General features: G+C 37.3%; 1 protein-coding gene across 1 annotated transcript in view; it reads right to left on the minus strand.

The window, feature by feature from the left end:
* Window positions 1-507: 507 nt before the first annotated feature.
* The window catches only part of LOC125776519 (Down syndrome cell adhesion molecule-like protein Dscam2), a 69113-nt gene continuing 57992 nt past the window's right edge, over window positions 508-11628 (minus strand). Inside the window, exon 3 of the mRNA XM_049449002.1 lies at window positions 508-593. Within this exon, the coding sequence (XP_049304959.1) occupies window positions 508-593 (86 nt within the window). The remainder of the gene's footprint in view (window positions 594-11628) is intronic.

An 11628-nucleotide genomic window follows, 5' to 3' on the forward strand; every position in this document is an offset into this window, starting at 1 on the left:
GTTACTGCCACCATGTAGCAGATCAACCATCTAATCTTATCTATACCTCTTGTTATATTCGCAGTTGGAGTTCCTTTAGCCATTGATTGAGGACTGATTTACTTCACCTTATAAAAATATTTGATTTGGATTAATATTCAGGAAAGGAGACTTGATTTAATACTGAAATCTTGTGAAGCCCATGTCACTGCTCACTGACCCCGAATAACTTACTAATTTCGGAGGTTTCTAGTATTAATAGTAAAACTGATTATACTTTGGTATGACCGAACGGTATAAATTGAATTGACAAAGAAGACTCACTAAGTCACTGAGTTTCTAAACGCTTTCTTGTATCGGCATACGTATAAGTTGTGCCAAATAAAATCGTATTTTTATTTCATTCAACTCTGTAGGAGTTTAAATATTCTCATTCAGCATATTGTAATCCTTAGTGGCATATAAGTACATTTAGCGTTGCAGGTAAAATTTAAGCAAGCGTTAAATGATTAATATTGTATGCAATAATTACCGATAGACAGGCTTCGGGCCCAGACGTCCTACCACGCTTGTGGCCTTCTCATTCATAATGGGCGGAACGAGTTCACGCATTTCTGTGGAGTACAAAAAGAGAAAGAAGAGGAGGGATAGTGTTAAATTACAAAAATATTATAGCGGCATATCAAGAATACACATGCTTATAAAAAACATTTAGCAACAAGTAAGGAAGGGCTATGTTCGGGTGTCCCCGAACATTTTATACTCTCGCATGATAAAGTGATAATCGAGATTTCATTATCCGTTATTTACACATTTTTTTATATTGTTGTAAAATTAGTTAGAGTTAAATTCTGAGAGATTTACCGACATTTTCGGTGAAAAATTAGGTTAGGTTAGGTTAGGCACTGAGTTTTTCGTGTTCGATATAAGGGACCTTGAAAAGTTATAGTCCGTTCACGACAATTTTTCCACAAGGGATACCTCAGCTCAAATACCGTATTTGTGTAAAGTTTTATTCCGCTATTATCATTGGTTCCTAATGTATATATTATACAGAGAAGGCATCAGATGGAATTCAAAATAGCGTTATATGGGAAGAAGGCGTGGTTGTGAACCGATTTCACCCATATTTCGTACATCACGGTATTAAGAAAATATTATATACCGAATTTCATTGAAATCGGTCGAGTAGTTCCTGAGATATGGTTTTTGGTCCATAAGTGGGCGACGCCACGCCCATTTTCAATTTAAAAAAAAATTCTGGGTGCAGCTTCCTTCTGCCATTTCTTCCGTAAAATTTTGTGTTTCTGACGTTTTTATACTCTCGCAACAAAGTTGCTAAAGAGAGTATTATAGTTTTGTTCACATAACGGTTGTTTGTAAGTCCTAAAACTAAAAGAGTCAGATATAGGGTTATATATACCAAAGTGATCAGGGTGACGAGTAGAGTTGAAATACGGATGTCTGTCTGTCCGTCCGTCCGTCCGTGCAAGCTGTAACTTGAGTAAAAATTGAGGTATCATGATGAAACTTGGTACACGTATTCCTTGGCTCCATAAGAAGGTTAAGTTCGAAGATGGACAAAATCGGCCCACTGCCACGCCCACAAAATGGCGGAAACCGAAAACCTATAAAGTGTCATAACTAAGCCATAAATAAAGATATTAAAGTGAAATTTGGCACATAGGATCGCATTAGGGAGGGGCATATTTGGACGTAGTTTTTTTGTAAAAGTGGGCGTGGCCCCGCCCCCTACTAATTTTTTTGTACATATCTCGGAAACTACTACAGCTATGTCAACCAAACTCTACAGAATCGTTTCCTTTAGGCATTTCCATATACAGTCTAAAAATGGAAGAAATCGGATAATAACCACGCCCACCTCCCATACAAAGGTTATGTTGAAAATCACTAAAAGTGCGTTAACCGACTAACCAAAAACGTCAGAAACACAAAATTTTACGGAAAAAATGGCAGAAGGAAGCTGCACCCAGACTTTTTTTTAAAAATTGAAAATGGGTGTGGCGTCGCCCACTTATGGACCAAAAAACATATCTCAGGAACCGCTCGACCGATTTCAATGAAATTCGGTACATAATATTTTCTTACCACCCTGATGACATGTACGAAATATGGGCGAAATCGGTTCTCAACCACGCCTTCTTCCAATATAACGCTATTTTGAATTCCATCTGATGCCTTCTCTGTATATTATATACATTAGGAACCAATGATGATAGCGGAATAAAACTTTACACAAATACGGTATTTGAGCTGAGGTATCCCTTGTGGAAAAATTGTCGTGATCGGACTATAACTTTTCAAGGTCCCTTATATCGAACACGAAAAACTCAGTGCCTAACCTAACCTAACCTAATTTTTCACCGAAAATATCGGTAAATCTCTCAGAATTTAATTCTAATTAATTGTAAAGCAAAATAAAAAAATATGTAAATGACGGATAATGAAATCTCGATTATCACTTTATTGTGCGAGAGTATAAAATGTTCGGTGACACCCGAACTTAGCCCTTCCTTACTTGTTTGTTAGTCGGTTAACGCACTTTTACATAACAACTTTGTATGTGAGGTGGGCGTGGTTATTATCCGATTTCTTCCATTTTTCAACTGGAAATGCCTGAAGGAAACGACTCTGCAGAGTTTGGTTGACATAGCTATAGTAGTTTCCGAGATATGTACAAAAAACTTAGTAGGGAACGGGGCCACGCTCACTTTTCCAAAAAAATTACGTCCAAATATGCCCCTCCCTAATGCGATCCTTTGTGCCAAATTTCACTGTAATATCATCATCCGGATTTCAACTCTGCTCGTCACCCTGATCACTTTGGTATATATAACCCTATATCTGACTCTTTTAGTTTTAGGACTTACAAACAACCGTTATGTGAACAAAACTATAATACTCTCCTTAGCAACTTTGTTGCGAGAGTATAAAAATAACAACAAAAACAAAAATGTTGCAAAGAACTCAGTGCAAAGGAAACAGAAATTAACCGCAATTACATACATTGTACATATGTACTACCAATAACAACCATAATTAAATAGTTCTTGTTTATTTGTTTGTTTATTTATTTACGCTCGTGCGCGCTTTTGAGTGCTTTTCAAAGGCCTCAAGCGTATAATTATTGCAAGTTTCACGTCTGGTTTGCGCTTGGCTTTTAGCTTAAAAGCTTTCGCTACTTAATTTGACGATGTAATTAACACACCGCATCATTATAAAACCCACATACGGTTGGCGAAGCTTGTTGCCACCTCGGAAATTAGCAACATGTTACTCAGGTGCTCTCAATAGTCAGTTTCTATTCCTATACCGAGTAATATTGTTCATACACAAGCCTAAAAGATCAACGAAAGTTGCTTGACGTAAAAAATTTGGAACGAGAAACTTAAAAATAAAAATATAGGGTCGATAATTTTAACACCTCAAGAAAAGATACGCAGCCATATATGGACTTCATCCTGCTGTTATTTTATGTACGACTCCCTTCTACAGAAGACAAAGCTAAAATATTTAAATAAAATCAAAAAGAGAAGCCAATTTCTAGTTAACTGAAAGGAAGATGTATACCCTTTTTATTCAATAGGTAAGTAAATAGGCACGTTTACTTTATACGTTCTAATTTCCATCTGAAAATATTTTTTTCGTTTTACCATTTCAGCAGAAGTTGAAGTAAAGGGAAACTATTATAGTTTTGAAAATTTTGCTCAAAGGCGGATCTTCTGATATCTGTAGTTTTCTCTCTTCAAACATATATGTAAATGTATAAATTAAACGTACAGGCTTTGTCCGGAAAGTAATAGGACAGAGTCGATTTCAAACAGTTTTTTGAACCAATCGTTACAATTATTTAAAAACCTTCAAAATAGGCTCCTTCGCGTCGAAACAGCGCTGCCAGCTGGATTTTCAAATCTTGAAGGCGTCTCCGGAATAGCCTTGATAGCCGAGGTTTATGCTACTTGGATATCCTCTGTCTTCTCAAAATGCTTGCTATTCATCGGCTTTTTCAAGCAAGGAAACAAAGAAAGTCCCAGGGGCCCGTGATTATGTTTTTCAAAAATTCACACATGTTCAAATTTTTTTGGCACACTTCCATTCGTCACAAGTTCTAGGCGTCAGTGAGCAGTTTTGAGACCATCTTCGCGTACACTTTGCGCATGTTCAAGTTCTAAATCACAATGTCATGAACAACAGGTTTTGATAAATTTAACATCTCGGTAATTAAACGATTACTTCTGAGTTCACAACTATGCGCACACGAGTCATATTGTCGGTGTTTGTCGAAGTCGCAGGTCTCCCAGCACGGTCTTCATCAGCGACCTCTCCCGGCCCTCCAAAAAGGCCTGGTGCCACCGAAACACACCACTTCTATATAAAGCAACATCAGGGTAAGCTTGCTTGATCATATCAAACGTCTCTGTCGCAGACATACCGAGTTTCACACAGAATTTAATCGTGTACCTCGGCTCTAACGAACGCTGCATTTTCGGCATGCTCAACTCACAGAAGCACGTCACGCGAAAATGTTTGTTCTGACTCTTCAACTGCTCGGATATAACACCTTTACCGAATTCAGTCGGTGCTCCAAAGTACAGTCGCGACGGAAGAAAATCAGTTCCATTACTTTCCGGACAAACTCTGTATATTAGCTATTATTTCACAGGACTACGCCATAAAGTTCGAGAAGAGAAAAAATTCAATGGATTAGCTATGAAAATATTTTTAACATAGATTTCAATAAATTGTGGATTAAATACTCTCAATTATATTATACGAACTGGAAGGTGATACTGAATCAGCTGCAGTAATTCTCTGGGCTATTGTTGAATTTTCCACTGGAAATTTTTGAGTTCAAAAATTTATTTCGAGTATTTGTATCGCCAAAAAAATCTACACCAATCACAAATTTGTCAATTTTAAAGTCGCTTTCGATAGTATTGCCAAAACTATCTATTCCGCGCTGTGTCTAAATTTAGCGTAATGTGCGAAACCATACTGTTATGCGTAATGACGTTATTCACAACTATAACCACTATAAAAATCAGGAAAGATCTCTCCGAGACGTTCGACATCACAGAAGTTTTAGACAGGGGGATTCTTCTTTAACATAATGATGGCAAAAGTTATACTCGACATACATACTACGAAGATGATATTGACATCATAACTAGGCTTAAACCTCAGAATCAGCACTCGCCAAACTGAAGGACTTTGTATATCACGGAACCAACATAAATTCAATACACTACCTAAGCCGGAATATTAACACACAGAATTACTTTCACAAACGTGTGCTACTCTAGGATTAGTAGGCAATTGAGAAGCTGATCCTTATCTGAATGAACAAAGATTACGCTTTATAAATATCTTATCATTTCTGTTCAATTATACGGTGCAGAAACATGAACGAGGACGAACCGAGATGGCACGGAAATGGAACCCTCGAGAGAACTCTTCCTCCTGAGATATGGGATTTCACTAGAAAGTAAGCGGTGCCACGCTCATCGTCCAATTTTCATATTGGCTCCCATAAAGCTCTTTCATACCATCTTAGTCGTAAAATTTTAACATCAGATTTATATTTTAATTTAGTGCTTAGTTATGGCACTTTATTTTTCGGTAAATGGTGATTTGTGGGCGTGGCAACTCGAAACTTTTTTGTACTAAGGAACCTCATCGAGATACGAGTATCTAAGTTTTTACTCAAGTTACAGCTTGCACGCACGGACAGACAGTCAGCCGGATTTCAATTTTTTTCGTCATCCTGTCATTTGTATATGTATATACTTGTACAATCCTATATCTATGTCGTTTAGTTTTAGGTGATTTGTACAACCGTTAGGTGAACAAAACTGTAATACCCTATAGCAACAGGTTGCAAAAGTAAAAAAATAGTAATTTCCGGAAGTAACCGGCGACGAAGACAAAGACAAATCTATAAAGCCTTTTGTAGTAGAGCAAATGGGAAGAGATTACACACTTCAGCTACCCTTCGATTGATCAAGATATTTAACAGATCTCTGAAAGGTAACTGAAAATGCGTCAAATTAAACTAACTCTATTTAATTTGCAATGAAACACTATCGATATTTTGCACAACATTGTATGAAATAATAATAGAAACGGTGGTAAAACCAAATGATTATTGGCGAGAAATGGCAAAATTTTTACAAATTTCTTTAGCTAAATTCAAAATTCGGTTTACTAAATTCACGAATGCTATGTGTAATCTTGATTTAGTATAACAAAAAAATTTATATTTCTGTTCTTGAGTTCGGTGGTTCTTGTCGCAAACACTTAAAACGTAGAACACGCAACTAAAATGTACATGCTAAATGCCGTAAGGTGAGATCAGCGTGCATGACTTTTGCGATGCTAGATAGCCACTATTTGATGTTAGCATTGTTGTTGCTGTAGTTAACTTACCAGTCAATTGAATTTTGCCCATATTGCTGCTCACAACGGAGTCCTGCGTCAACTTGTGATGGGTGCAGCAGCGATAAACTTTGTGCGCATCGGTGCGTGTGATGTTGTACACCAGAAGTTCGCCGGTCGGTAGCATATGATTTTTCCCATCTAAAAATACAGAGTAAGGAATATGAGAAGATGTGTACAAAGAAGCGATAAAAATAAAATGGCAAAAAGGTTGAGGTTCAACGGAAATGTGGTGAGCAATAATATACGTATTCGTTTATTTTGTTTTAGTCTTGCTTTCATTTGCTGATTCGTTGTCTAACTTTTTCCGCTATATACTTAACTACAACTGCACATGTTCTCCGCATATGCATTTCTAGTAACTGCGTGTGGCCATGTGACTCGGTATTTAAATAGCTGTGGCCGATTGTGGCAAATAAAAATAATAAAGTTTTCAACAAGGATATGTGCAACGAACTGGCTCGAAGGAGGATGGTCGATAGCCGAGTAAGCCTTTGATCGGTGGGAGTGTTCCACACTGAAACTCCGAATTCTCAAAACTCGCAGCGCTATAGACGAAAGTCTGGAAGTGTAGCGTGGAGGAGGACACCGGCTGTTGACTGCTACTGGCTCGTTTCGCTTTTGTGATGGATGGCGTAGTTCGTTGGGCGTTTTTCATTTATCCTTTTTGATTCACTAAATCTGCATATGTTATTTTGACTAATGAATAGCAAATAGTTGCGCAGACTAAATTTTGACAGTGGTTTGATTACTTTTATTTTTGGATTTTCGAAAGTTGTTGGAATTTTAAAGCTTTTGCGACCTAGAGGTCATTGACCTATGTTGGTTACCGATAAATTAATTTCAATATGCTAATCCAAAAGATACGCCCATGAACAGAGCATATTTTCACTAACAGGTTACCAACCTCCCTAGAAAGCCAACATAATCTTCTTGAAGGCCCAAAAAGCAAAGGAACACGTAATCTACGTTAGGTTTCTTTAATGCGCTGGGGTTGGATAAATACAATTACAATTCTTTTTATTAGTACTGAATTTGACCGCAATTGATTATCATTTACTTTAAGAAAGTATGAGACTTTTATCGTGACTCCACTGTACATTTAATTGGTTAAACATATAATTTTTACTCACCTTCTTCTAGCGATGGATATACATATACTGAAATTCGGTTCCTGCAGCCATGATGTCACCGTTACATACTCCTTAACAAACGACGGTATATTACATTTAATTAACACATTGCTACCAATAAAACCTCCTGGATTTTGAACTTCCGGTTCATAACGTTGATTTACAACTGCAAAAAAATACATTGCTAATGCATTAACTACTCAAATTACAATAACAAAACATACAACTATCTATTAGCACATTATAGAAAAAACAAAACATACATTCCTGTGTAAGTATTTATAACTAATTCGGGCCACATAAATTATTTTTAAAAGCTCGTTAATGGCGAAAGCGAAACTTAAAATAAATATTTACAAAGCGCTGACAAGTTTAGCAATGATTACACACATTTTTTATGGAGTGGAGTCAATTTAGAATAAAATACCATCCTTGCCAGAACTCGGTAGTATTCTTCAAATTGTGATAAATATCTAGTTTTGGCACAGCCACATTCTAAATCCCGAGACCCATGTAAAGAAAGATTTTTGAAATATTGTCAGTGAACTCGAGATGTCATTGGTCTCTTAGGCCCATTGTACTTCTGGGTGGTAACCAAATTAAGCCTTATCCAGTTACATATTTACCCGATTTTTTCGAACTCAGCAGTACAATATCAGTTAGGTTGGATCATTGGGAGCTGGCTAGTCATAAGCATAGTTAATGTTCCAACGTCTTACCATCTTCCTCGAATACCTTGAAGAAGTTGAATGGTCTGGTCATTCTGGGGGAATTGTATTCCCAGTTGCCCAAAAGCGGATTAGCTCGTCTGCCTTTTCATTTTCTTCTACCTGTATTCAAATACTCGTATGACGAGGCACTCAGATAAATTAACCCAGTTGCCTACTAAGAGCTAAAGCTTGCTTGCATAACCTAACGTTGTGAAATTTACTAATCGCAGGTTGACCAACTTAATTGTAGCCACTTAGTTTGAAGCTATCTTCTGTGTTTAGTTACTGCAGACAAATTCTGGTCCTGTTCCTATTTTACTCTTTGATCCGTCGGTGAATATGTAAATTTCGCCTTTGGAGTTGTCGATTATAGAAGCATTGGTTCATTCTGCTCTACTAAACAATTAAAAAGTTGTGTTTAATTTCTTAGGGATCTCCTTTTCTCGGTAGCATTGCTAATTTAGGCTGATTTCATTAAAAAAGTCGAATATAATATCAAACCCGTAGTGATGCCGAGTCTGACTCCAACAGCATAAAATCATGGGCTGGTTGGACGTTGACTCATACTTTACTTGGCATGTATTGGGTGGATATCGACAATGAACTTCACCGCCTTTTTTGTCGTAATTTTCATTACTCCCGTAATCCCCTTACCAGTAGGACCATTGCGCCTGTCTGTCTATCGCGTTCTAATAAAGTTGGTTTCAACATTTGAGAAACGGGATAGTTTATGTTGTATATAATAACAAGTCCGTTCTTTTCGAATGTAACTTTATTAATTAATTACAATTTCCAATCCTTACAGCTAGGAAGTTAACATAATGTATGTGAGCTTAAAACTAATGAGTGCAAATGTTTATTGTTGTTGTTATTATTATTTAAGGAAAGAGAGAATGTAGTTTAAGAAAGATCAATTAGCAAGTATGGAAATTATGAAATGAGAAAAAGAGATATGAGAGGATAAGTAAGACAGGTAAAGAAAGAATGAAGAGAGAAGTGTATGTTGTTGGTAGTGGGAGTATGGGTAAATGACTATATACATATATGTATAGAGTAAAATCTAAAAAAATAAAAAAATCTTGCATGTACGGATACGCAAACGTTCGTTAGAAATTGGTATATTGTCTATGCGACTAGGTTATCGATGAAGTATTATACAATACCCCCCCCCATTGTTCTGAATGACTCCTAATTCTCAAATCAGCAAAACATGGATTGTTTTGTAAGTCTAGAACCAGTGAAAGATAGCAATACAGAAGTTAACATTTATTTTGAGAGTATGAATAAACCTTATAATTATAGAAAAACTGTATCTTCACCAGCTTAGTAATTCACCTGTTAATTTTGTACTATTCACGTAGCTTCAAATAGCCCACTGAGACGTTCTGGCACTCTAATTTCGTGTTTTAAAAAGAGTAAGTTTAAACGGCATGCCGTAATACATATTTGCTAAAGACTACACTGCTTAACATTTTGAGCCCTGTTAACCTTTTTTATACACACTCACATGCATCTCCCTTATTATATATAATAGGAGTATATATGCATTTCCCGTAAGAATATTTTTGAAAAAAAAATTAAAATCAATAGAAGGTGCGACATGAGAGCCCTCAGACATATTCGGTTTAAGGGTTTGCTAAAGTCTATTTGCACCGTCTGTTTCCCAAGATGCGGCTGCGAGCTGGCGTAGGTCTTGAAACAAATAGCTTGCTGTATAAATGTGTGAAAAACTTTATATTACTCTCCTAGCAGGGTTAAGCGCTGGGTTTGCGGCCGACACAAATGACTCCCAATGGAAAAGAAACCGCAGCTTCCGACGGAAAACCCCAATTCTGACGACAACCACAGCAAACGTAATATGTCTATGATTTAGGCTAATGGAACTGGAAGGTCCAGTCTCTAAATTGGACGGTGAAGAGAAAACAGACAGCCTACCTCGACCACAACACGAGCGGGGACGAACCGCATATGCAGGAAAAAGAAAACGGTCAAAGTTGTAATCTAGTGGCTGATGTTCATAGCATACTGAAATTAAAGAGAGAACACTTCTCCAGCCTTCTGAACGATAGTGAAATTTTAATATCTGGAGATTACGAACCTGATTCTGCAGTCCATGACGATGGAATAGATGTCGATGGGTTACCGGCCGAGCATCACCTTATATATTATATTATATATTATAAAATATGGAGGAAAGCATGCCCGATGATTGGTATCTAAGTGTGTTCGAGAGAAAGGTTGTGCGGGGTTCATGGTCTCTTGCGCATAGGCAACGCGAATACCGCAGTCGATAAAACGATCACCTGTACGGCATAATTCAGCGAATCAAGAGACAGCGGCAAACCTCTTCTCTTCCTCTTCTGAGTGGAAGGGAACACTCCAGCTTTGAAAGGTTTCGATTTAGTACTCGCCGGTGGAAGCAGAGAAAGAGGAAGACCTCCACTCTGTTGAAGCGATTAGGTGGAGAATGACCTAGCTGCACGTGGTATATCGAATTGGCGCCAAATAACGAAAAGAAGCAACGACAGGTGTGGTACCAATATAACATACAGCATAAATTAAAAGCTTTCAAAGAAATATTTTTGAGACATTCGCCTTGGCTTATTGCCTAACGCAATAGTACAATCTCCGAAGAAAGACTTGCTATCCCATTCTAGTTCTTCAAAGAACTTAAGATCTTATTAGAAGTCTTGTTGAAATTTGGATCAACAATTTCCTTTTTTTGGTCATTCTTAAGTTTCTCGCTTTTCTTTATTTTGGATATCCTCAACCTTGTTACTATCCATCTAAGACATATGTACTGCAGTCTTACATAATTTTGAATACATGCAACTTTAGAAAACTATCAATTTTGGCGGTAGTCTATTGCCGTATTCGGATTATAGTCAGAAATAACAAACAAGCACCGCAACAGCGCCACTCTTCCCATAAGAGGCAACGTCAGCCCTACGCTAACACAACAACTCCCGCGTAATTACAAGTGTGTATATATATACAATGAGTATACATACGTGTGTGTACATGTGAAAATATATAAACACAAACAGCGCAGAACCTAATTGCATCCTTGCACGTTTCGAATCGGTCAACCGAACAACCAAACGACATGTGAGGCATACATACATTTTTCGCTGGTAATTTGAATTTTTGGCTCGTCAACTGCAGCTGTGCAGGAATAAATCCGCTCGCTGTATACATAACAACAACCAAAAAGCAAAAAAATAATGCGAAAACCGGAAGGCAATGTGAACGAAAATCAGTGAAAAGGACGCACCGACAACGCTTAATATACAAGTATGTACGCCTACTGTCAACTCCTGCGTAATTGACGACCATAACGGCTGTCGCCA

This window comes from Bactrocera dorsalis, chromosome 1, assembly GCF_023373825.1.
Source record: "Bactrocera dorsalis isolate Fly_Bdor chromosome 1, ASM2337382v1, whole genome shotgun sequence".
In the NCBI taxonomy this organism is placed as follows: Eukaryota; Metazoa; Arthropoda; class Insecta; order Diptera; family Tephritidae; genus Bactrocera; species Bactrocera dorsalis.